Below are 27633 nucleotides of genomic sequence, written 5' to 3' on the forward strand. Positions count from 1 at the left end.
GCGCCGCTTCCTGTGTGAGGCAGGGTCGTACTCTGCGAATGTTGTAGAGCATGAACCTACAGGATCGGGTCACCGCCTTGATGTTAGTGGAGAACGACAGGGTGTTGTCCAGGATCACGCCAAGGTTCTTAGCACTCTGGGAGGAGGACACAAGGGAGTTGTCAACCGTGATGGCGAGATCATGGAACGGGCAGTCCTTCCCCGGGAGGAAGAGCAGCTCCGTCTTGCCGAGGTTCAGCTTGAGGTGGTGATCCTTCATCCACACTGATATGTCTGACAGACATGCAGAGATGCGATTCGCCGCCTGGTTATCAGAAGGGGGGAAAGGAGAAGATTAATTGTGTGTCGTCTGCATAGCAATGATAGGAGAGACCATGTGAGGATATGACAGAGCCAAGTGACTTGGTGTATAGCGAGAATAGGAGAGGGCCTAGAACAGAGCCCTGGGGGACACCAGTGGTGAGAGCGCATGGTGCGGAGACAGATTCTCGCCACGCCACCTGGTAGGAGCGACCTGTCAGGTAGGACGCAATCCAAGCGTGGGCCGCGCCGGAGATGCCCAACTCGGAGAGGGTGGAGAGGAGGATCTGATGGTTCACAGTATCAAAGGCAGCAGATAGGTCTAGAAGGATGAGAGCAGAGGAGAGAGAGTTAGCTTTAGCAGTGCGGAGAGCCTCCGTGACACAGAGAAGAGCAGTCTCAGTTGAATGCCCAGTCTTGAAACCTGACTGATTAGGATCAAGAAGGTCATTCTGAGAGAGATAGCAGGAGAGCTGGCCAAGGACGGCACGTTCAAGAGTTTTGAACATGAACATGCATTGGAGACAGCCTAAATCAACAGATCATTATGTTTCATTTGTGAGCATATACACGAATGGCCAAATATATGCACTATATTATAATTGACAAACGTTTCGAATGACGTGAATGTACCGAGGAGCGTAAATGTGATGGTTTTACTTCCACTATTTTCAATAGACTGAAACCTATTGTTGTGATGGAGTATGAACTAGGAAGATAAATGTTGGTTGCTGTAAAATCAGTAGATGTATTATTGTTCTCACATTGTAATATGCTCTATAGTTATGTTGTGGTAATTAGCGAACAAATTTACCACTAGAGCAGGGATCATCAACTAGATTCATCCGCGGGCCGATTTTCTTGAGCGGATGGTCGCGGGTCCGGAACATAATTACAAGTCATTTGTAGACTGCAATTTGACCGCAATAATCCCAAACATATAATATTTGACAAAAACATAATTACGATCACATGTTGCTCTCAATTATGCGTGAAAATACTTGGGAACAGATTTCCAAAATTAAAATTACATAGAGTTGATTTCCTGGTATTTTTCATGTCCAACAATGAAAAAAATATGCTCAGAAAACTTGGGGGGCCAAATAAAACCACCAGTTGGGGAACCCTGCCCTAGGGCATGTGGTATGTGACAATGCCTAATGCAACAGTTATATATTTTTCAGTGGTAATGTGTGGTTTCTAGGGGACTGCACAAGTGCAAGACATTACTTCCATTTATGGCCAAACCTTTAAATGACATAGGCATTGACTTCTCTCTGCCTTGATAACAGTTTATTGAAACTCCATTATAAAGTGAGATGTCTATTATCAGTTAGTGCACACTGTCGTATGCTTACCACAACTACGCCATAGTCTCATTTTAAACCTGATCATCAGCCATGTCATCCCCTACACCTTAATTAACCTTCATTTGAACAACAAAAGGGCATATGAGGTTGCTTGCTATATGCCTACACTATATATACACAAGTACGTGGACACCCATTCAAATTTGTGGATTCGGCTATTTCAGCCACACCCGTTGCTGACAGGTGTATAAAATCGAGCACACCGCCATGCAATCTCCATAGACAAACATTGGCAGTAGAATGGCCTTACTGAAGAGCTCAGTGACTTTCAATGTGGCACCGTCATAGGATGCCACCTTTCCAACAAGTCAGTTCATCAAATATTTGCCCTGCTACAGCTGCCCCGGTCAACTGTAAGTGCTGTTATTGTGAAGTGGAAACATCTAGGAGCAACAACGGCTCAGCCGCGAAGTGGTAGGCCACAAAAGCTCACAGAACGGGACTGCAGAGTGCTGAAGCGCGCAGGACGTAAAAATCGTCTCCTCGGGTTGCAACACTACCGAGTTCCAAACTGCCTTTGGAAGCAAAGTCAGCAAAATAACTGTTCGTCTGGAGCTTCGTGAAGTGGGTTTCCATGGCAGAGCAGTCGCACACAAGCCTAAGATCACCATGTGCAATGCCAAGCGTCGGCTAGAGTGGTGTAAAGCTCACCGCCATTGGACTCTAGAGTGATTAATCACTCTTCCCCATCTGGCAGTTTGACGGACTAATCTGGGTTTGGTGGATGCTAGGAGAACGCTACCTGCCCCAATGCATAGTGCCAACTGTAAAGTTTGGTGTAGGAGGAATAATGGTCTGGGGCTGTTTTTCATGGTTCGGGCTAGGCCCCTTAGTTCCAGTAAAGGGACATTTTAACGCTACAGCAAACAATTACATTCTAGACAATTCTGTGCTTCCAACTTTGTGGCAACAGTTTGGGGAAGGCCATTTCCTGTTTCAGCAGGACAATGCTCCCGTGCACAAAGTAAGGTCCATACAGAAATGCTTTGTCGAGATCGATGTGGAAGAACTTGACTGGCCTGCACAGAGCCCTGACCTCAAACCCATCAAACACCTTTGGGATGAATTGGAACTTCGACTACGAGCCAGGCCTAATCTCCCAACATCAGTGCCCGTCCTCACTAATGCTTGTGGCTGAATGGAATCGAGTGGAAAGCCTTCCCAGAAGAGTGGAGGCTGTTATAGCAGCCTCTTAAATAATTATGAATAGATCCACCATTGAGCACAAAAAAAACACTTGTTACAGAATATTTTACATAGAAATAACATGTCAGACAAACAACTCCATATTAATGCCCATAATTTTGAAATGAGATGTTCGACGAGCATACTTTAGTGTACGTCTAACACCAGTGGGTGTTTGAGCTATGGCTGTTAACAGACACACTGTGGGCTTGCTTGTATGCTCGCTTGTATGCTCAGACAGGGGGTGGCAAAGACCGGGTAGGGGGCGGGGTGTTAAAATGTCTGACTTTTCTAAATGAGTGATATGTGACAACTAATGCAAAATGTGTGCACTCACTCGTCTACAATACAATAGTTAATTAAAATGGTTACCTGGACTACAGTGCATTCTGAAAATATTCAGAACCCTTCTCTTTTTCCACATTTTGTTACAGCCTTATTCGAAAATTGATTAAATAAAAATGTAATCGTCATCAATCTACACACAATACCCCATAGTGACAAAGCGAAAACAGGTTTAGACATTTTTGCAAATAAAAACAGAAATACCTTATTCACATAAGTATTCATACCCTTTGCGATGAGACTCGAAATTGAGCTCAGGTGCATCCTGTTTCCATTGATCATCCTTGAGATGTGTCTACAACTTGATTGGAGAACACCTGTAAATTCAATTGATTGGACATGATTTGGAAAGGCAAACACCTGTTTATATAAGGTCCCAAAGTTGACAGTGCACGGCAGAACGAAAACCAAGCCATGAGGTCGAAGGAATTGTCCGTAGAGCTCGGAGACAGGATTGTGTCGAGGCACAGATCTGAGGAAGGGTACCAAAAATATTCTGCAGAATGTCCGGGCTCTGGCTGGGCCACTCAAGGATATTGAGAGACTTGTCCCGAAGCCACTCCTGCGTTGTCTTGGCTGTGTACTTAGGGTCGTTGTCCTGTTGGAAGGCGAACCTTCACCCCAGTCTGGTGTCCTGAGCGCTCTGGAGCTGGTTTTCATCAAGGATCTCTGTACTTTGCTCCATTCATCTTTCCCTCGATCCTAACTAGTGTCCCAGTCCCTGCCGCTGAAAAACGTTCCACACAGCATGATACTGCCACTACCATGCTTCAACGTAGAGATGGTGGCAGGGTTCCTCCAGATGTGGCGCTTGGCATTTAGCCCAAAGAGATCAATCTTGGTTTCATCAGAACAGAGAATCTTGTTTCTCATGGTCTGAGAGTCTTTAGGTGCCTTTGGCAAACTCCAAGCGGGCTGTCATGTGCCTTTTTACTGAGGAGTGACTTCCATCTGGCCACTCTGCCATATAGGCCTGATTGGTGGAGTGCTGGTTGTTCTTCTGGAAGGTTCTCCCATCTCCACAGAGGAACTCTAGAGCTCTGTCAGAGTGAGCTTCGGGTTCTTGGTCACCTCCTTGACCAAGCCTCTTCTCCCCCGATTTCTCAGTTTGGCCAGGCGGACAGCTCTAGGTTGAGTCTGTGGTTCCAAACTTCTTCCATTTAAGAATGATTGAGGCCACTGTTCTTGGGGACCTTCAATGCTGCAGAAATGTTTTGGTATCCTTCCCAGATCTGTGCCTCGACACAATCCTGTCTCGGAGCGCTACGAACATTTCCTTCGACCTCATAGCTTGGTTTTCGCTCTGAAATGCACTGTCAACTGTGGGACCTTATATAGGCAGGTGTGTGCCTTTCCATATCATGGCCAATCAATTGAATTTACCACAGGTGGACTCCAATCAAGTTGTAGAAACATCTCAAGGATGAAAAATGGAAACGATGCACCTGAGCTCAATTTGGAGTCTCATAGCAAAGGTTCTGAATACTTAAGTAAATAAGGTACTTCAGTTTTTCATTTTTAATACATTAGCAGAATTTTCTAAAAACCTTTTTGCTTTGTTATTATGTAGTATTGTGTGTAGATTGATGAGGAAATGTTTTTATTTAATCCATTTTAGAATAAGGCTGTAACATAACAAAATGTTAAGAAGTCTGAGTACTTTCCAAATGCACTGTATACACTCACACACACTACACTCACACAAACCCACACACATTCACATGCTCTAAATACACACACAACACACACGAATAACGATACCGCACGCACACTTTCACATTCATCATAAGCTGCTGCTACTCTGTTCTTTATTTTACTTTTATTATTATCTATCCTGATGCCTAGTCACTTTGCTCTGCCTTCATGTACATATCTATCTCAAATACCTCGTACCCCTGCACATAGATCTGGTACTGGTACTCCCTGTATATAGCTCCACATAGATCTGGTACTGGTACTCCCTGTATATAGCTCCACATAGATCTGGTACTGGTACTCCCTGTATATAGCTCCACATAGATCTGGTACTGGTACTTCCTGTATATAGCTCCACATAGATCTGGTACTGGTACTCCCTGTATATAGTTCCACATAGATCTGGTACTGGTACTCCCTGTATATAGCTCCACATACATCTGGTACTGGTACTCCCTGTATATAGCTCCACATAGATCTGGTACTCCCTGTATATAGCTCCACATAGATCTGGTACTCCCTGTATATAGCTCCACATAGATCTGGTACTGGTACTCCCTGTATATAGCTCCACATAGATCTGGTACTGGTACTCCCTGTATATAGCTCCACATACATCTGGTACTGGTACTCCCTGTATATAGCTCCACATAGATCTGGTACTCCCTGTATATAGCTCCACATAGATCTGGTACTGGTACTTCCTGTATATAGCTCCACATAGATATGGTACTGGTACTCCCTGTATATAGCTCCACATAGATCTAGTACTGGTACTCCCTGTATTTAGCTCCACATAGATCTGGTACTGGTACTCCCTGTATATAGCTCCACATAGATCTGGTACTCCCTGTATATAGCTCCACATAGATCTGGTACTGGTACTTCCTGTATATAGCTCCACATAGATCTGGTACTGGTACTCCCTGTATATAGCTCCACATAGATCTGGTACTGGTACTCCCTGTATATAGCTCCACATAGATCTGGTACTGGTACTCCCTGTATATAGCTCCACATAGATCTGGTACTGGTACTCCCTGTATATAGCTCCACATAGATCTGGTACTCCCTGTATATAGCTCCACATAGATCTGGTACTGGTACTCCCTGTATATAGCTGCACATAGATCTGGTACTGGTACTCCCTGTATATAGCTCCACATAGATCTGGTACTAGTACTCCCTGTATATAGCTCCACATAGATCTGGTACTGGTACTCCCTGTATATAGCTCCACATAGATCAGGTACTGGTACTCCCTGTATATAGCTCCACATAGATCTGGTACTGGTACTCCCTGTATATAGCTCCACATTGATCTGGTACTGGTACTCCCTGTATATAGCTCCACATAGATCTGGTACTGGTACTCCCTGTATATAGCTCCATTCTTGTGTATTTTATTCCTCTTGTGTTAATTATTATTATTATTAACTTGGCGTAGTTGGGGAAGGCTCGTAAGCAAGCATGTCACGGTAAAGTCTACACCCGTTGTATTCGGCGCATGGGACAATATTTGATTTGACAATATCATGCTATATAACCTGCTGTCATTCTAACAACAGTAGATGCATATTAGAGTACAACACTTTTAGTGCTCTCAGCAGGTCCAGCAAATGTTTCCTCTCTTATTTTCATTTTAATTTATTATCACCAATACTGGAGCAATGTGATGCCTTTGACTTATGTTCTTTTGTAGTCAGAGTTCAATCAATCAATCAATATATATATATATATATATATATATATATTTTTTTTTTACTTCCTCATTGACAATAATATTTTAGCTATTGATCTCTACCACTCTGAAGCATGGTAATTTTTCATGTGTATCGACATGCTACTGTTGCTCTACAGGAAGTCAGGCCATTATAAATGGTTCCAAACGAGAACAGCATTGCATATTTGTAGCTCACACTTCTGCAGGCATGCCCAAGTGACAAGAGAAAACCCACACAGAGAACAAGAGTAACGTAGCTACACACACACACACACACACACACACACACACACACACACACACACACACACACACTACAAAGAATGTCAAAAAGACAATGGTGAAACTAAGTCTCTCCCCCCACCCCTCTCTCTCTCATACACTCACACCTTCAGAGACTTACACCCAACAGGAAATAAAACCAGAGAAAATGTAAATGAGCTTCACTGAAAATCAGAGATCATTTAGTTCAGGCAACAGAGTGAAAAAAGAGACGAGAGAGGGAGGGGGGTCTAACTGGTGAGTGAAGAAGGAAGGTGAGAGAGTGTGGTGTTTGTGCGCCTGCAGCAGGAACAGTAGTCAGTGGAGGGAGTTTGCGTATGTGTGTGTGAGTTTGCGCCATGCCCCAGGAGTAATGGACTCCCAGAACCGGGCTGCACTGGACATCTCCACCCGGAACCCGCAGGATGACTTTGAGATTCTGCTCCGGGTCGGTGGAGGCACCTATGGCGAGGTTTACAAGGTCAGAGATAAAAACAACACACAACCAGGACATTTTCTGAGAGTTTTATGTTACCTTGTTGCTGTGCTTTTTACTTTTTTGTGATGTTTCTCATGGTGACCTGTGTTTCGAATGTCAATAGTCTGATTTACAATAAAATATTAAATTTGAAGATTTTATTTGTGGCTGCAAGCTATGGTTTGATTTCATGTAGGCCTAAATCATGTCGCAAGTAAATTAACCGTGTTGGATTAGTTTATTCACATTCTCAGGAAGTTTAGACTTCAGTTTTTTGTAATTCCTGTTTCAAAAAAGGAAGTGGTTTTTGAAAAAGCATATATGATCAGATATTTAGATTTTTTTCATACACGGGTTTCCTTTCTCTTCATCTTTCACTTTTGGTTAGTGAATATGTCCCTTTGTATTACATGAAAGTGTATTATGTCAATTCTGTGGAATATGTTTCCCCAAGTAGTGAAGGATTGGCTCATAGCTCACCAGGGAATAGAGGTTGATCTATGTTGTCTTTCTTCAGGTAACTGAGTCCTATACTCTTACCATGAGGTCAGTTGTGTTTACGCCTCACAGCTCAACCCCAGTCAGTTACACTGTGACTTTGTATGTAGCAGTTTTGTTAATGGGCAGAATGTGTTCTAAGTCAGTAACTGTGTTGGAACAAGACAACCTGTCACCTGTCAATTCACTGTCCTAAAGACACATTTATTGTGACCACATTAGGTACACAATGTGTTTACCTCAAATCAGGATAGGGCCTAAGGATGTGACCAATAAGTGAGTTGGAACGTCACATCCATTCAAACAAATACAGAAGCTTATCATTGATATGCATGGATGTTGGGAGGCAATATCCATCTGTATCTTTCAGTAACACTTGTTACCTACAAGTTGCAAGGACACATTCGATCTCTGAATAAGTCATATTGTCTCGTCACAGAACTTTGCAGAAATGCAGTGTGCTTTGCACCTGTTTGAACACCACATGATGAGTGTGCTATTCAGCACCAGCCATGATCATTTCATTCAGTTGCTATGTATAGCATGAATTCAATGTGGAGCACACCATTTTCACTTTTATTCCTTAAGGAACATTTTGTGTAAATTGTGTATCTTATGTGGAATTTATGCCCTTTCCAGAATCCTGGTACACTCTACAATGTCAGTAATGATATTGTAGAAGAATTACAAAGATTTTATAATGTCATAATGGCCTTACTGGACAAGCTTTGGCAGAGTTTGCCAGCTGCTGTGTTCAGGAGCTTGTCCACTGTACATGTGACTGATGCAAAGTAGGGGGGATATGAAGCGCACTTCCTCTCCAGAGAGAAACGGAGGCCATCAACAGATTCTGCTCTATTTTCACAGTACTTTGCATTTATTCAACAACTTATGGTAGCAATGTCTGCGAACAAACCGTTTTTTTTTCTGCAAAGTGAATAAATACACATTCATAGCACTGAAGCCACAGGGAGTTTCACATAAATACACAGGGGCGTACACACAAGCTGACACATACAGGCACACACACATACACTCATCCACCCTCGAAGCCGGCCTATGTGTTGATTCAACAAGCAGACTGAACACTGATGGAGACCTGCAGATGCAGCACTTTGCTTACCCACAGTGTCATGGAAACAGGCCAGCCTTGAGTGAGCATGTGTGGGAGAGGGAGAACAGGTTTGGTTAGCATGCTGTCTGTGCCAACAGTGTCTGGAGGGGGTGGGGGGTCAAGGAAACAAAATAAACACCAGAAAAATACCTGGACTTCTGACAATATTTTAGTTTTGTTCGTTTTTAGTTTTTCTTGTTGGGCAACAACATGAAGCTTCTCAGTAATTCAAAGAGCTGTGGGTTTTTATAGGTTGGTAATTTCGAAATATGTATCCACAACATCACTGTGGGTACATCTCTGTTGAATTACATTGTTATCAGGCCTCCCAACTGTCCCTAGGCCTCCTGTAAACACTTCTGCTTCGGCACACTTCCATAAAAGCTAAATATTTTTTGGTACACATTGAACTAAGAATCCTTTTTTTCAACTTAAACTCCTATCCTCTATCTAGTGTAAATCCATTTGAATTCAATCATTTTTTCATAGCACCCCCTTTTGATTTGAACTAAACCTTCCATACATACAGTATTTGCCCATTGTAGAAGTGGTCAGAAAGTGACATTTTTGGAATTCAAGAAGTAAAGGTGCTCAAAGTTGACCTATTTTGCTTTTAAATTAAATCAAATTCAACCGTTGGTCTTTTCCAGTAATGAAGACATGGATGTCTCATGGTATGGTGGGGTATGCAAAATGGGTCAAATTTGAGCACCTCTATCTCCTGAATGTTTTGGAATTCAGGTCCAAAAAGTCACTTTCTGACCACTTCTACCATGGGCAAACATTTATGGATACTTTCAAAAAGTGATTGAATTAAAATGGATTTACCCTCCTATGCAAGTAGACTTGTTACATTTGTAGGCAGGGATCCTACTGATGTGACATTCAGAAGAACTACTTACACAATTCTCAAGTTTTCGATGCAATAGAATTTATCCCACAGGCTCATAGGCATTGACTCCACAAAGGACAGGATAAGGTTACGTTTCAGCCAAGCCACAATACTGAAAACAGTGGGTTACTGTGATGTGTCTCTGCCAATAGAATGCGATGACATTTTGTGCCGGGTGCAATCTTTGACAGAAAGTGAAAATAAAGAAGTGAGAGAGCCATTGGTATTTACAGAAATTACACTTCACAAGTAATATAGTGTGTGTGTGTGTGTGTGTGTGTGTGTGTGTGTGTGTGTGTGTGTGTGTGTGTGTGTGTGTGTGTGTGTGTGTGTGTGTGTGTGTGTGTGTGTGTGTGTGTGTGTGTTTAACTATACTTGTGGGGACCAGAAGTACCCAAACAAAAATTTGACCAACTGGAGACATTTTGTTAGTCCCCACAAGGTCAAATGCTATTTCTAAGGGGTTTAAATTTTGTGTCCCCACAAGGTTAGCTGTACAAGATTGTGTGTGTGTGTGTGTGTGCGGGGGGGGGGCTTTATCACTTTAACTGGGGAAACTCTGAGTAAGAGGAAGGGAGAACATTTCTTCCAAACAAACGGTGAGAGGTGATCTACAGTTCTACTTTGTGAAGTACCAGGAAGTTATGTTGTGATGTTCCTAAAGTTCAAACACAGTGACACTCTTAAAGGTCACCTATCACCATTTACCATTGCACTGTTAAACCCATCCTTCATCCAAAACATGTTCTGCATTCGCCTGTTTTTAGACATTTAATTTGAGTGATCATAAGTTACTCATCATTATCGACTGCTGTGCTTCTTAAGACATTTGTCACTTCGTCCTCTGAGTGTAAGAGCTTGTGAGTGTCTGCATGTGTATCTATGTGGTGTCAGTCTGTCAACAAGGTCATTGACGTCACCATGGAACCTGCCTGGCTTCGATCACAACGTTTCCAGTGGTCTGTGAGATGAGCACTGTTTGTTTTGTGGCTTTCCTTCAGTGGCCATCTCTCTCCACTCAACCCAGCCCCCTGCCAGCCAACCCCATCCTATTATCTGTCTTCTTTCCACTGTGCACATTCAGGGGCTATGTTTAGTGTTGTTGTGTCAACCAACAAACAGGGTCTCTCATTGGTGTGCTCTAGTGTGTGTAGGCTTTGTGATTGGGCAATGCAGAAGTAATTAACACCACGGCCATCCTACAATCTAAGCTTGATGCCCTCAATCTCACGCAAATTATCAATGAACCTACCAGGTACAACCCCAAATCCGTAAACACGGGCACCCTCATAGAGGTCATCCTAACCAACCTGCCCTCCAAATACACCTCTGCTGTCTTCAACCAGGATCTCAGCGATCACTGCCTCATTGCCTGCATCCGTAATGGGTCTGCGGTCAAACGACCACCCCTCATCACTGTCAAACGCTCCATAAAACACTTCAGCAATCAGGCCTTTCTAATCGACCTGGCCCGGGTATCCTGGAAGGATATTGACCTCATTCCGTCAGTAGATGAAGCCTGGTTATTCTTTAAAAGTGCCTTCCTCACCATCTTAAATAAGCATGCCCCATTCAAAAAATGTAGAACCAGGAACAGATATAGCCCTTGATTCACTCCAAACCTGACTGCCCATGACCAGCACAAAAACATCCTGTGGCGTACTGCATTAGCATCAAATAGCCCCCGATATATGCAACTTTTCAGGGAAGTTAGGAACCAATATACACAGGCAGTTAGGAAAGCAAAGGCTAGCTTTTTCAAACAGAAATTTGCATCCTGTAGCACAAACTCCAAAACGTTTGGGGACGCTGTAAAGTCCATGGAGAATAAGAGCACCTCCTCCCAGCTGCCCACTGCACTGAGGCTAGGAAACACTGTCATCACCGGTAAATCTCAGATAATTGAGAATTTCCATAAGTATTTTTCTATGGCTGGCCATGCTTTCCACCTGGCTACCCCTACTCCGGTCAACAGCCCTGTACCCCCCACAGCAACTTGCCCAAGCCTCCCCCCATTTCTCCTTCACCCAAATCCAGATAGCTGATGTTCTGAAAAAGCTGCAAAATCTGGACCCCTACAAATCAGCCGGGCTAGACAATCTGGACCCTCTCTTTCTAAAATTATCAGCCGAAATTGTTGCAACCCCTATTACTAGCCTGTTCAACCTCTCTTTCGTATCATCTGAGATCCCAAAAGATTGGAAAGCTGCCGCGGTCATCCCCCTCTTCAAAGGGGAGACACTCTAGACCCAAACTGCTACAGACCTATATCTATCCTACCCTGCCTTTCTAAGGTCTTCGAAAGCCAAGTTAACAAACAGATTACCGACTATTTCGAATCCCTCCGTACCTTCTCCGCTATGCAATCTGGTTTCCGAGCTGGTCATGGGTGCACCTCAGCTACGCTCAAGGTCCTAAACAATATCATAACCGCCATCGATAAGAGACAATACTGTGCAGCTGTATTCATCGACCTGGCCAAGGCTTTCTACTCTGTCAATCACCACATTCTTATCGGCAGACTCAACAGCCTTGGCTTCTCAAATGACTGCCTCGCCTGGTTCACCAACTACTTCTCAGAAAGAGTTCAGTGTGTCAATTCGGAGGGCCTGTTGTCCAGACCTCTGGCAGTCTCTATGGGGGTGCCACAGGGTTCAATTCTCGGGCCGACTCTTTTCTCTATATACATTAATGATGTTGCTCTTGATGCTGGTGATTCTCTGTTCCACTTCTACGCAGACGACACCATTCTGTATACTTCTGGCCCTTCTTTGGACACTGTGTTAACTAACCTCCAGACGAGCTTCAATGCCATACAACTCTCCTTCCGTGGCCTCCAACTGCTCTTAAATGCAAGTAAAACTAAATGCATGCTCTTCAACCGATCTCCGCCAGCACCTGCCCGCCCATCCAGCATCACTACTCTGGACGGTTCTGACTTAGAATATGTGGACAACTAAAAATACCTAGGTGTCTAGTTAGATTGTAAACTCTCCTTCCAGACTCACATTAAGCATCTCCAATCCAAAATTAAATCTAGAATCGGCTTCCTATTTCGCAACAAAGCATCCTTCACTCATGCTGCCAAACATACCCTCGTAAAACTGACTATCCTGCCGATCCTTAACTTCGGCGATGTCATTTACAAAATAGCCTCCAACACTCTACTCAGCAAATTGGATGCAATCTATCACAGTGCCATCCGTTTTGTCACCAAAGCCCCATATACTACCCACCACTGCGACCGGTATGCTCTCGTTGGCTGGCCCTCGCTTCATATCCGTCGCCAAACCCACTGGCTCCGGGTCATCTATAAGTCTTTGCTAGGTAAAACCCCACCTTATCTCAGCTCACTGGTCACCATAGCAGCACCCACCTGTAGAACGCACTCCAGCAGGTATATTTCACTGGTCACCCCCAAAGCCAATTCCTACTTTGGCCGCCTTTCATTCCAGTTCTCTGCTGCCAATGACTGGAACGAATTGCAAAAATCACTGAAGCTGGAGACTCATATCTCCCTCACTAACTTTAAGCACCAGCTGTCAGAGCAGCTCACAGATCGCTGCGCCTGTACATAGCCCATCTGTAAATAGCCCATCCAACTACCTCATCCCCACACTGTTATTGTTTTATTTATTTATATTTTTTGCTCCTTTGCACCCCAGTATCTCTACTTGCACATTCATCTTCTGCACATCTATCACTCCAGTGTTTAATTGCTAAATTGTAATTATTGCGCCACTATGGTCTATTCATTGCCTTACCTCTCTTATCTTACCTCATTTGCACACCCTGTATATAGACTTTTTCTATTGTGTTATTGACTGTTTGTTTGTTTAATCCATGTGTAACTCTGTGTTGTTGTTTGTGTCGCACTGCTTTGCTTTATCTTGGCCAGGTTGCAGTTGTAAATGAGAACTTGTTCTCAACTAGCCTACCTGGTTAAATAAAGGTGAAATAAAAAAAATCTGTTCTGAGGTCAGTGAATCTGGTTATACTCCCCCTTCCATAACAAGCCCACTGACTGATGCAGCTGTCTTTTACTCAGGCTCGGAACAAGCAGAACGGGGAGCTGGCGGCCATCAAGGTCATCAAGATGGAGCCAGGTAAAGAAGTCCCCTCTGTTACTACAGATACTAGAGACCACACATAGGTTCAAATCAATGATTTATATATACACTAGATGACGGATAGGGGGTGCTGTGTTGAAGCCACCGTGCCTCCATCTTGGCACTCCCACACCGTTGTAAAGATATTTTGGAAGATATAGAAATGCATTTATTAATGTCTACATTCGTTTTTTATTTAAAAAAAACATGAGCTGGCGCACACCCAGAGAAAATTATTTTATGTAGAGGTGCTGACTAACTGCGAATAATCTATAAGCTATAAAAATAAAGAGTTGCACACTCTATATATAAACTCCCAGTAATTTACTGGGTAAATCACCAAAGTTTCACAAACACTTTGCCTTCTTCAGGGTAATGTCATGAATACTTGAACCAGGTTATGTAAACAAACAGTGCAATTAGTGCAACCAATGACAATAGTGAGGGGTGTGTCATAATTATTAAGTTAATTAGAATGAATTGATTGAAACTGTTAAAAAACAATATTTTACAACATACTGAATATATTAGGCTATTGTTATCATATGGAAACATAATTAAATATTGTACATAATATTAGCATCAACATACATTATTGCTTAATTCAATTTCACATATATATTTAATTATTTCCTATTTCATTTCATTTTTTGTTACATGTAATCTTTTGGTTCAACTATAATGCATAATAAGCCTCATCAACAGGGTGTGTGTACAAACAAAAAATACTTAAATGTTATTTTGTCCTTGAAACAGTTCATTGAAGTACTGTAGAATTGCATTCATTCCTATGGAGGACTGCTCCTACCGGGGTGTACCAATATGGCCGACCGGTTGCTTCAAAGCCTGTCAATGGCCAATACATAGCATCAGCAATCCAGGGTTTATATACTGTACATCATTGGTTCAATTACTATTTGATATCTTTCAAATACTTGGAGCGTTTGCTTTAACCTGTCTGGAGTGCGGGGTGGGCAGGGTTTGGTCATTCTAGACATTTATATTGGTTCCATTACAACAGGCAAGCTCAATCGAGCACAAATATAGTATTTGAAATTATTTCAAGTAGTATTTCAACCCAGGTCTGAAAGAAACAAACCTTTCAATCCACATTGGTATCATATTTCTGCAGTAATGCCGGTGTCAAATGTTACCGTTCCACAAAAGTAGTTGGTAACAAACCAAGATGATGTTGTGGTGCTATATTGTGACATCATCTGGCATCCATATACACTGCAGTGTGGTACATGGTATAAAATTATATGATATGACCTTTTCCCACACAGAGGAGGACTTCTCAGTAATCCAGCAGGAGATCGTCATAGTGAGGAGCTGCAAGCACCGCAACATTGTGGCCTACTATGGCAGCTATATACAGTGAGTGGGCACTGAGCAGGCCCTGCCACGCACAGCCACATATCATACTCTAGTTGGAATGGGATGATACAGACCAATTGGAAATATTATCAGTTGTGATCATGATAAAGTTACTGGGAGTATAACCCTTTAATATGACAGATGTGTGTGTGTGTGTGTGTGTGTGTGTGTGTGTGTGTGTGTGTGTGTGTGTGTGTGTGTGTGTGTGTGTGTGTGTGTGTGTGTGTGTGTGTGTGTGTGTGTGTGTGTGTGTGTGTGTGTGTGTGTGTGACATGCGTGTGTGTTTCCAGGGCCAACAAGCTGTCGATCTGCATGGAGTTCTGTGGAGGAGGCTCTCTTCAGGACGTCTACCATGGTGTGTGTGTATGTGTGTGTGTGTGTGTGTGTGTGTGTGTGTGTGTGTGCGTGTGCGTGCGCGTGTGTGCGAGTGTGTGTGTGTGTGTGCGTGTGCGTGTGTGTGTGCGCGTGTGTGTGTGTGTGTGCGTGTGTGTGTGTGTGCGCGTGTGTGTGTGTGTGCGTGTGCGTGTGTGTGTGTGTGTGTGCGTGTGCGTGTGCGTGTGTGTGTGTGCGTGTGTGTGTGCCAGCTTAGGTTGATTTATGATTTATCTCTTCAACTGCAAAAACTCTGAGGAGGAAGGTGAACATTTCAGACAAACAAAAAGCGAGAGGTGATCTACAGTATGTGTGAATGAGAGAGAAATAAGTTGTTTGATCAGGCTTTGAATACAGATCAGTCTCACAACCAGATGGGTTTACTTTGTGACGTACATCTGGCAGGAAGTCATCTCATGTTATGATTTCCCCAAAGTTCAAACACATGGACACTGTTAAAGGTCAACTACACAACTACACTAGATAGCACAAAAAGGTGCTATCTAGAACCCCAAAAGGTTATTTAGCTGTCCCTATATGAGAACCCTTTGAAGAGCCCTTTTTGGTTCCACGTAGAACTCTTTTGGGTTCCATATAAAACCCTTTCCACATGGAATTTTACGTGGAACCCAAAATAGTTCTACATGGAACCAAAAATGGTTATCCTATGGGGACAGCCTAAGAACCCTTTTGGAACCCTTTTTTTCTAAGAGTGTATCACCCTTACACTGCAAAACCCCTCTGCCCAAAACATATTTTGTATTCGCCTATTTTTATAGATTTGAGTGAGTTACTCATCATTATTGACTGCTGCACTTCTTAAGACATTTTATCACTTCGTCCCCTAGAGAATGCCTGTTGAATACAGGTGTGTGTGTGTGAGGGAGAGTATGTGTGTGGGTGAACTGGAGCAGATTACGATCTACAACTGTAACAGAGTGTCCTACTTCACCCCCTCTTTTCTCCCTCTAGTGACCGGGCCTCTCTCTGAGCTTCAGATTGCATTTATCTGCAGGGAGATGTTTCAGGTAAAACCACTCATATCACACGTTACAATATAGAGTGTATAACATGTCACTTGGTTGTTATAGATAATAGTTGCTTTGATATCAACATGTAACAGTGTACTAACTGTCTACCTGCAGGGTCTGGATTACTTACATGGCCAGAAGAAGATTCATAGAGACATAAAGGTGAGATGACCAGGGTTGACTCCCTAATCTGCTGGGATGAGTTATGCCTCTATAACGGTTATGAATGGCCCATAGGGGCAGGAGCCTATCTCCTGTTTCAGTAGCATGAGTCAACTTGATGTACTAGTACACCTCCTAGACAGGACGCTAGTCAGTCACTAAGGGCCGTTCTGGCTCAGACAAGGCTTGCTTTAAGTTAGGATGCAATGTTTGTTGTGTTTTCATGCTGTCCAGACAGAATATACTGTACACATTGCTCTGTCGTGATCGCTGGTGTCTCGTCTTCCTGTTGTCCAGGGGGCCAACATCCTCCTGAATGACCAAGGAGAGGTGAAGCTAGGTGTGTGACTGTGAAGCCCTAAAACACTCAACAGGCGGTAAATCATAACACTTAAATCATAGATTTTTGTCCTCACATATTAAATAAGTGACATATTTATTGTCTGGCTGTTTAGCGGACTTTGGGATTTCGGCACAGATCACGGCTACTTTGTCACGGCGGATGTCCTTCATCGGGACTCCTTACTGGTGAGGTTGAAGGTCAAATGAGTCCCCTCCCTGTGGCTCTTCTCGATGTTGTATCTGATGTCAGATGGTCTTGATGTTGATGGTCGCGGTTGCCGTGTCTTCCAGGATGGCGCCAGAGGTGGCTGCCGTGGAGATAAAGGGGGGTTACAATGAGCTGTGTGACGTGTGGTCTGTGGGAATCACTGCCATCGAGCTGGCTGAGCTGCAGCCACCCCTATTCGATGTGCACCCACTACGGTAATCACAAACACACTCAAATCATTCCTTTAACCCACACACACACAACATTCTTTCTTACATTCACACTCCCCGCAGAAAGAATATAGACTTTCCTCCTTCCACACCCCCTCATGTTCCAGTTGGATGTACATTCATGCATGCCGTTAACCAATTACACACATGCATACCCACACTTTTTATTTCACCTTTGTTTATACAGGTAAGTCAATTAAGAACTAATTCTTATTTACAATACTGACCTGTGACAACATACAAACACACAGACAGACAGACACACACACACAAACCTCACATTAAAATATTGTCTTTTCTCAGGGTGCTGTTCCTCATGTCCAAAAGTGGCTACCAGCCTCCTAAACTAAAGGAAAAGTCCAAATGGTATACAGTAAGACCATTACTATCCACTTAAGCTGTGGAAATGATACCTGTATTCCTTAATTCAGTCAATTAATCGACGGTCTGTAATATGCAGTTGGTTAAAACAACAGCATTTTCTTCTACCACTTTCATGTTAGGTCCTCCATTTTCTATAATTTTGTCAAGACGATGCTGATCAGGAACACTAAGAAGAGACCCAGTGCCTCAAAGATGCTGACAGTGAGTAAACCTCAAGAAACACAGAGAATGTCTCTCTTCTCTGCTAGATCTCAGTCACCCACCTCTCCTCTTTCTCCTCGCCTCACCTTTCCTACAAATGGCCTAGCTAGAATAGTGAAAAATCTCAAGAGTCCAGCAGAGTAGTCTGTCTGACCTGTACAACAGACAAGTGGTGAGGAAGGCAGAATCCATCCTGTCTGACTGACCTACCCCCTACACCATGAGTTCCAGGTCCTACCCTACAGGCTCCCAGTGTAGATTCCCCTCTGTTAAGACTAACTGGTAGAAGCACTCCTTCACCCCTATGGCCATTGCCCTTTTCAATACATGGAAGAGAAGGAGGTAGGCTAGGAACGATGATTTTGAGGATGACGACGGTAATATGTTGTTGATGATGGTGGTGTTGATGTTTTTTAGTTTTTGTCAGCACATTGTTGATATGTTGTTGATGAGATGATCTAAGAACACACTGAGCACATTACTTATTAGGCAACTTTGGCTTGCTATACTTTTGTGCTGCTGCTAACGTCGATCACTAGTAGGCCTACTGTGTACACTGAGTATACCAAACATTAAGAACACCTTCTTAATATTGAGTTGCACCCCCTTTTGCCCTTAGAACAGCCGCAATTCTCCGGGACATGAATTCTACAAGGGTTCGAAAGCGTTCCACAGGGATACTGGCCCATGTTGACTCCAATGCTTCCCCACATTTGTGTCAAGTTGGCTGGATGTGGGTGGTGGACCATTCATGATACACAGGGGAAACTGTTGAGCGTGAAAAACCCAGCAGCGTTGCAGTTCTTGACACAAACCAGTGCACCTGGCACCCACTACCATACCCAGATCAAAGGCTTGAGCTCCTCTATTCTCTTGTAGTCCCTGTAATCCCTTTTCACTTCCTAGTCTCTCTCTCTCTCTCTCTCTCTCTCTCTCTCTGTCTGTCTGTCTGTCTGTCTCTGTCTGTCTCTGTCTGTCTGTCTGTCTGTCTGTCTGTCTGTCTGTCTGTCTGTCTCTCTCTCTCTCTCTCTCCTGCAGCACCTGTTTCTGACCCAGCCGTGTCTGAGGCAGGATCTGATCTTGGATCTGCTGGAGAAGCTGCGTCACCCTGAGAAACTGAAGCCCTGCCTGCCGTCTGAGGAGGAGGACGTGGAGGTCAGGGCATCACACACTTACCTTCCACAATCAAACACCCACACACACACACACACACACACACACACCATAAAATCATATAGTAATAAACCTTGTATACACAATAAATATGAATAATACACATGATCACACATTGTAAAAGATATGTAAAATGTAAATGCAGTACTCATGGCTATATGATGATATGTCCTATAGGTTGTGATACCCGGCTCCTTGAGAAGGATTCACTCCATTAACAGACACAACCAGGCAGAGAGAACCAACTCTGACATCAGCTGTGAGATATATTCAGTTGGTTTTGTCTTTGTGAACCTGTCCAGGAAATGTTATCGGTTGTATACATGTGCAACTAATCATTGGATTGGTGTGTGTGTTATAGTGGAGCAGCTCTACACCAAGAGACCAGTAAAGACAGCCCCACCACAAGCAATGGTAAGTGTGTGTGCGTAAGCGTGTGTATGAGTGTGTCCATGTGCGTACCTGTGGTGGTATCCATGCCTGTGTACCACTGTGCTTCCCAGTACAAACGTAGGCCTGCGTATCTTATTGATCAGAGTCGTCTGTCATTGTCCTTCTATGCTTCAGGTACGACCTACAGTACAGTGTTCCACACTGGGATCCACTGGCAGCGACAAGAGTCTAATCAGGTAAGTGGATTACTGCTTAGCAAGCCAATCACACACTGACTGACGGCTCCATCATCTCCAAGTCTTACAGGATAAATGATCCAATGAGTAATCAGAAGACCACTGTTGACTACCGATCTTATCTGCCACTGTGTTGATCTCTTTCCTGTAGGGACCAATGCCTGGACTCGGATGATGACTACGATGACGTGGACATGTAATCATAACGCACACTTGATTATTCATTCATCAGTTTGACATTTCTTCAGTTGTACGTTTGTCTGATTTGTTTGACAACCCTCTCTTCCTTCTCTCTACACTCTCTCCACAGTCCCACCATCTGCACCAGGAGGTAAGCAATCCTACTGAGACATATACGTACTTCACCCATTCACTCTGATCTATGTTTCTGGGCCCATATTCATAAAGCGTCCCAGAGTAGGAGTGCTGATTGATCGGCACCCCCTCTCTTATCTATTATGGTAAAACTCATCCTAGATTAGCACTCCTACTCTGAGACACTTTGTGAATACAGGTCCGGATGTACACTCTTAGAAAGAAGGGTTCCAAAAGGGTTTTCCTATGATTGTCACGGGTGTCGTAGGGTAAAGACCAAGACGCAGCGGGAAAATATATACTCATCTTCTTTTTATTAGGTGAAGAAGGAAAACACAATAAACGTATACAAACCACAAACAAACTGGACAGTCTTGTCAGGCACACAGCTAAACAAGCACAATCTCCCACAAAATCCCATGACAAACAAACTCCTAAATATAGAACCTTAAATCAGAGGAAACGATAACCAGCTGCCTCCAATTGAAGGTCCAACCCCAATAAACTAAACATAGAACTACAATAGACTAGATAGAACCTAGAAAAACTAACATATAACATAGACTAACAAACCCCGAACCACATAAACCAAACACCCCTCTACCTAAATACATAGCCCAAACCACATGAAACAAACACCCCCTGCCACATCCTGACCAAACTATAATAACAAATAACCCCTATTACTGGTCAGGACGTGACAGTGATGAAGAAGCCTTTTTTTCTAAGTGTGTACTGTATTTCTCGGATGGGATGGAGTCGAACGACTGCTCTCAACATCATTGTCTTTACAATGCTTGTAGCATAGACAGGTTGGTTGTCTAGCAACAGGACTGAAGCGTGCGTAACTATGGGACATGCTGAATGCACCGAGGTGTCTGTTTATACTACTAGCACACAACTCGAACACCCATGCATACCCCACAAGACATGCCACCAGTGGTCTCTTCACAATCCCCAAGTCAAGAAAGGACTATGGGAGGTGGACAGTACTACATAGAGCCATGACTACATGGAACTCTATTCCACATCAGGTAACTGATGCAAGCAGTAGAATCAGATTTAAAAAACAGATAAAAATACACCTTATGGAACAGCGAGGACTGTGAAGAGACACACACACACAGGCCCAGACACACATACAGATGATAAGACATGCACTCTACACACATGTACAGATGGATGTTGTATTGTAAATATGTGATAGTGGAGTAGTGGCTACATTTATTGGGTAAAGTGTTATGAAATGTAATATTTTAAATTGTATATTACTGCCTTAATGTTGCTGGACCCCAGGTAGAGTAGCTGTTGCCTTGGCAGCAGCTAATGAGGATCCTTAAATACAGATTGTTGGCTTAGACTGTTGACAACATGGAAACTATATTTCATCTCCAAATGTTTATTGAAAACATAAATACATTTGCACAATGAGCACTTGATGTCTCTCAAATACATCATTACAGTTGTTGGTAGCTAGCTAGCAAATTGTTTGCCATATTAGCATAGACATGTCATCAGTCAAAACAGCTCAAAACAAGACATGGCATCGATAACAAGATACAACGAGCTGAAACGAGACACTTACGATTCCCCAAATGGCAGCTTCTTGTCATTGTTGCAAACTATCTGACCGTTCAGAATGGTAACAACACCCACCTTCAGGCCACATCGATGCGCACATCATTTTGTGTGACGTTGTCAGCCAACCCGTCTATATAACAGAGCTTTATGGGAAATATGATTCAAAGATTTGGCTAAAAACAACAATCTGAAACACTGAACTATTTCTGTTTCTCCCTGAACAGCGAAACAATCCCACTAGATGACATCCCACCCCCACTCCCTCCTAAGGTATACAAAAACGACATTTTTCTAAACTACAGTATGTCAATTTGTTACCTCTACAAATCCCATGTGTCTATAAATATGGTGTTGACATACAGTTGATAAAGGCCACATTTCCAGTGCCTGACCTTATGTATGCTCACGCAGCCCAAAGTTTATACCAGTTCAGAGGAGTTTGTGACAGGGGAGGACGAACGTGGCCGGATACTGCGCACCCTCTACGCCCCCTCGCCGCTCCTCCGAACATCTAGTGGCACCCACACACGCCCCGTCCCTCGTCCACGGTCCCAGCGAAACGTCAACTCCGGTGAGTGTCAACTCCACTCTTATCCCTATTGTTACCTACAGTTACAGATATATGATCTTCATTTGATCACCCTGTTGTCCCTTCTGAATTGCGTACCATGTACAGTGAATGACCTTTGACCTGTGACATTTACCCTGAAGCACATCTTCTCCATGCTCTCTAATGTACAGTAACAACATGATTGTGTCCCCTGTAGACCCTGTTTCCTTCCCATTACACATAACAGACAGATCAGCGGGCCTCCAACCGCCTGAGCTGCCCCCCAAGAAAGACAGGAGAAGGAGACAGCCCCCCCAGGTATGGATGGGACCAGGAATTAAAACAGCATTTCATTTTTTTCTTCTGAGAGGTGGACCAGGAAAACGCATCACTTGTTGGCTCGCAGAAATGTGGATGAACTGATTCCAAAATGCATGTTTAGAATATGTGTCTGTTTTCTATTTCAGGATCCAGTTGAATGTCCCAGCCCCGTGCTGAAGAAACCACCAGTAAGTTTGTCCACCAATCTCACGAGTACGCCGCTCTACAGTTTACGACAGTTACTGTAACTGTGTGTCGATGCACTGAGTCTTGTGCATACCTTTATCTGGAACACTACACACACACTATGAACAATGAGTGTGACCCCTGGGCCCACGTTCATAAAGCGTCTCAGAGTAGGAGTACTGATCTAGGATCAGTGTAGCTTTTTTGTTGTTGATCATAACGAATCAGATTATATAGACATGAGGGAAATGATCCTAGATCAGCACTCCTACACTGAGACGGTTTATGAATATGGGTCCCGTTCTCCACCTCGTGTCTAGGTGTACTTTAAGAAAGTATTCCATGGATGTCCATTGAAAGTGAATAGTTCAACGACGTGGGACCATCCGACAACCAAAGACCACCACCTGATCCTGGGAGCAGACGAGGGGATCTACACCCTCAACCTGAACAGCTCAGACGCCACCATGGAGCTGGTGAGAATCTGCTCTAATGTCTTTCTATGTCTGCAGCGAGGCTAGATCTGGTCGCATTGCGTGATGACAATGGCGAGCTGAACGCGTTCCAAAGCCCTGGACCAGAGCTACAGTCAGGCTGAATTTATGGTCTTCGAGATTAAGCTCATGCTACAGTCAGGCTGAATTTATGGTCTTCGAGATTAAGCTCATGCTACAGTCAGGCTGAATTTATGGTCTTCGAGATTAAGCTCATGCTACAGTCAGGCTGAATTTATGGTCTTCGAGATTAAGCTCATGCTACAGTCAGGCTGAATTTATGGTCTTCGAGATTAAGCTCATGCTACAGTTAGGCTGAATTTATGGTCTTCGAGATTAAGCTCATGCTACAGTCAGGCTGAATTGATGGTCTTCGAGATTAAGCTCATGCTACAGTCAGGCTGAATTTATGGTCTTCGAGATTAAGCTCATGCTACAGTCAGGCTGAATTTATGGTCTTCGAGATTAAGCTCATGCTACAGTCAGGCTGAATTTATGGTCTTCGAGATTAAGCTCATGCTACAGTCAGGCTGAATTTATGGTCTTCGAGATTAAGCTCATGCTACAGTCAGGCTGAATTTATGGTCTTCGAGATTAAGCTCATGCTACAGTCAGGCAGAATTTATGGTCTTCGAGATTAAGCTCATGCTACAGTATGACAGCACAATTCAGTAAGATGGATGTTATAGGGACAGTATTGCATTTTGCTTTCATATTGCTTGTAATCTCTATTTAACTCTACATGTGCCTCACTCATCCGCTGTTCTCTTCCCCCTCTCCTGCAGCTCTATCCAGGAAAGTGCAGCTGGGTTTACACCATTAGTAATGTCCTCATGTCAATATCAGGTGAGATTCAGCAAGCCATAGACATTCTACAATACTAACATCTGTAAAATAAATTGATAAAATAAACTGAAATCATCTGTGTGTGTGTGTGTGTGTGTGTGTGTGTGTGTGTGTGTGTGTGTGTGTGTGTGTGTGTGTGTGTGTGTGTGTGTGTGTGTGTGTGTGTGTGTTTTCCTCCACAGGTAAGTCGTCCCAGCTCCATTCTCACTTACTGAAGGAGTTGTATGAGCAGGCCCGAAAGGAGCAGCGAATGGTGGCCTTGCCAACCCACAGACTATTGCCTAGGTAACCCTATAATCCATTGCCATACGCTAGTGCTGGGTCTTATTCATTAGTGAACACCATAGCAAAGCCTTTCCCAACAGAAGAGCAAAACAAGCATTTCTTATTGGATAAGTTCAGTAGTAGTCCCTCCCCGTTTAGGCCCATTTCCTTCCGCTTCGTTCCTAGTGAATACGACCCTGGTGTTTGTTGTTAATTATAACATTTTCTCCCCCTGTAGTTAGTATTATTCATCAACATACATTTTATTTCTTGTTTGCAGGAAGTTTGCTGTCTCATGTAAGATACCAGACACAAAAGGCTGCAAGACCTGCTCAGTGGGTGAGAAAAGAGGAGTTGAGAATTCTGTTTAGCTTGATAAAGAAAGGGTCCAGGCGATCAGTCACTGAACTTCAGTTGTAGTACGGTGCTTGTAACACGAGTGGGTTTGAAGTCAAAGTTGATTTAGATAAAAGTGTCTGCTAAATGACTGTTAAAATACTAGAATGCTGAGGTCTTCTCTTGCCCCCCCCTGCAGCCAGTAACGTGCAGCGGGGCTGTGTGTTCCTGTGCTGTGCCCAGGAGACCAGTGTGGTGCTCCTGCAGTGGTACGAGCCCATGCATAAGTTCATGCTCATCAAGGTGAGTACACACAGGATCCCACAGCATCCCTTCTCATCATCCTGCTGCCCACTGTCTTCCTGGGTCCTTTTCAGTAGGGCACATCGTAGCAAAACAGTTAGCAAAAGATCTTATCGGATAAGTTCAGGTAGTTCTTCCCTGTTTCGCGCCGTTTCAAATAGTTTTCTCCCTACTAGACACAACCCTGTATTCACGTCTACTGTCACAGCTGACAGTCTCTGACTACTTCCCTGACTGTGTATTTGTCCCCTGCAGCACTTTGACTTCCCCCTGCCCAGTCCCCTGCGTGTGTTTGAGATGGTGGTGGCACCGCAGCAAGAGTACCCTCTAGTGTGTATCGGGGTACACAGGGGCCCCAGTCCTGAGCAGCCCATTCAACTGGACAACATGAACCTCAACTCCAACACCTCTTGGTTCACCAACACTGGCTTAGGTACTACGAACTGAATACTCAACTGAACACATCACAGGCTTGTTTCTATGAACATACAGTTCAATGAAGTAGTGAGCTTTCTTCTTAGTTTGGACCAATCTAACAGATGTGTTGTAACTGTGTGTTTGTGTTCCAGAGAGCCGGTGTCCTGACACAGTGCAGGTGAACCAGCTGGACTGTAACACTCTGCTGGTGCTCTATGAGAGTAAGTCATGTTGTTATCATCACCATCCTCAGGAAGAGTAGGCTAGTTACAGACCAAGTCTGTTTTAACCCCTGAATGACGGTGTCTCTATCAGTCTACAAGAGCAAAATGAAATGTGTAGGAAGGGCTAATGTGTGTGTGCCTCTGCCCTCTGAATAGATTCAGTACACATAGTGGGCCTGGAGGGGGCGCAGAGGAGCCACAGGATGCTTCAAGCTGAGACCACTTTCACTTTTGATGTGGAAGCTGTAGGTAAGAAGGGGAGGAGAAGAGGAGCATGGTCATCATGATACAATCATTGTGGTTTGAGGGGTGGAGGGAATATTGGGGTATGGAGGGCCTAATGCACATTCTCACCCTCTGTCTGTCTGTCTGTCTGATGGCCTAATTTACATTCTCACCCTCTGTCTGTCTGGTTCAGTGTATTTTGAGAACACTCTGCTGGCCATGTGGCGTCATGGCTGGCAGAGGAGAGGAGAGGGCCCAGACGTACTGCAGGAGATCATAGACCCCAAGAAGACCTACCGTCTAGTGGGATCAGACCGGTATGTGTGCCTGTATACTTTCATGGGATACACACTCTCACACACACAAAATCAAGTAAATATAGTTTTGATTGACTCATTAATAACCCCCGCAGGATAGTTGTCATGGAGACGCGGCAGTGTGAGGACCATTCGGGGCTCTGTAACCTGTACATCCTGGAGATTGCCGAGAACTATGTCCCAGTACCTTGAGAACTCTAGCACATGGAACCGAGCTCAAAGGATCACCCCTGCGAACACTCCAAGCAGCAGCCATGGCACTGTGTCGTCCATGCCAAACAATACTGCTTTGCTGCTGGTTTAAAGGAGCACAGCCTGAATTCATCCGTCATAATCTGTGAGCAGCTTCCACTGCCAGCCCACACGGGCAGACTGTGCCCAGACACACATGTGCATTCATTCCTCCACAAATACCTATTTATCCTGTAACAGTACTACAGTACTTGCCCTCTGCTGCAACCTGGTCTCAGAGCATTTCATATCATTCTGTATGTAAATCAAAGACACTCCATTTAGTATGATATGTTGCGTTTCGTATGGTATGTGTTAATTTGTGAATGTCCATCACTCATTTCGTATGATATGTTAAAAATTACAATTCCTATTATATGTTTCAAATTTGCAAAATGTACAATATGTAACAAATTTGCAAAAGTACGATATTCTAGCTAGGTGGCTAACATTAGCTAGCTTGCTAACGTTAGCTAGACTAGGGGTTAGGGTTAAGTTTAAGAGTTAGGTTAAAGGGTTAGGGGAAGGGTTAGCTAAAATAGTTAAGGTTAGGGTTATTGGAGGGGTTAGCTAACATGCTAAATAGTTGCAAAGTAGCTAAAAGGTAGTAAATTATTTAAAAATGGCTAATTATCGTATTAATTTCAGTGTTCCAGAATTACATTTACTATGTTACGTCCAGTCTATGAGACCAGGCTGTCTTTTTTTAATTCACAGGCTCACAGACACATAGGGACCTACATTTCCCATCACAATCTATTCAAATAAATGGGAAACATTACCCAATAAAGATCTTCAAAATCTGACTTATTTTTCATAACACTGGAATGTCAACAAGTGGCCAACTAATTTCACAGTGCATGAAAGTGTTTTTGGAGTGACAAAGTTGAATTGCCCATAGACACTATTCTGAATGGAGCTCCCACTTCTCTGAGGTCTGCACA

General features: G+C 43.6%; 1 protein-coding gene across 2 annotated transcripts; it reads left to right on the plus strand.

Moving 5' to 3' along the window:
* Positions 1-7066: 7066 nt before the first annotated feature.
* Positions 7067-27483, plus strand: LOC106580893 (mitogen-activated protein kinase kinase kinase kinase 5). Of its 2 annotated transcripts, none has more exons than XM_045703635.1 (31): positions 7067-7360; positions 13910-13967; positions 15257-15347; positions 15638-15702; positions 16692-16747; positions 16865-16912; positions 17210-17252; positions 17368-17440; positions 17546-17677; positions 17996-18058; positions 18196-18277; positions 19316-19432; positions 19628-19709; positions 19812-19864; positions 20018-20079; positions 20231-20275; positions 20390-20410; positions 22200-22245; positions 22387-22546; positions 22743-22843; positions 22993-23034; positions 23353-23508; positions 24312-24372; positions 24555-24657; positions 24917-24975; positions 25172-25275; positions 25531-25708; positions 25845-25913; positions 26073-26165; positions 26335-26458; positions 26554-27483. In XM_045703635.1, the coding sequence occupies exons 1-31, from the start codon at positions 7253-7255 to the stop codon at positions 26648-26650; spliced, it is 2592 nt and encodes an 863-aa protein (XP_045559591.1). In that variant the 5' UTR covers positions 7067-7252; the 3' UTR covers positions 26651-27483. The 2 variants fall into 2 exon arrangements, with proteins under 2 accessions (XP_045559591.1, XP_045559592.1); XM_045703636.1 differs by having other exon boundaries at positions 26559-27483.
* Positions 27484-27633: the final 150 nt, after the last annotated feature.

The sequence above is a fragment of the Salmo salar genome, chromosome ssa20 (assembly GCF_905237065.1).
Source record: "Salmo salar chromosome ssa20, Ssal_v3.1, whole genome shotgun sequence".
Lineage (NCBI taxonomy): Eukaryota > Metazoa > Chordata > Actinopteri > Salmoniformes > Salmonidae > Salmo > Salmo salar.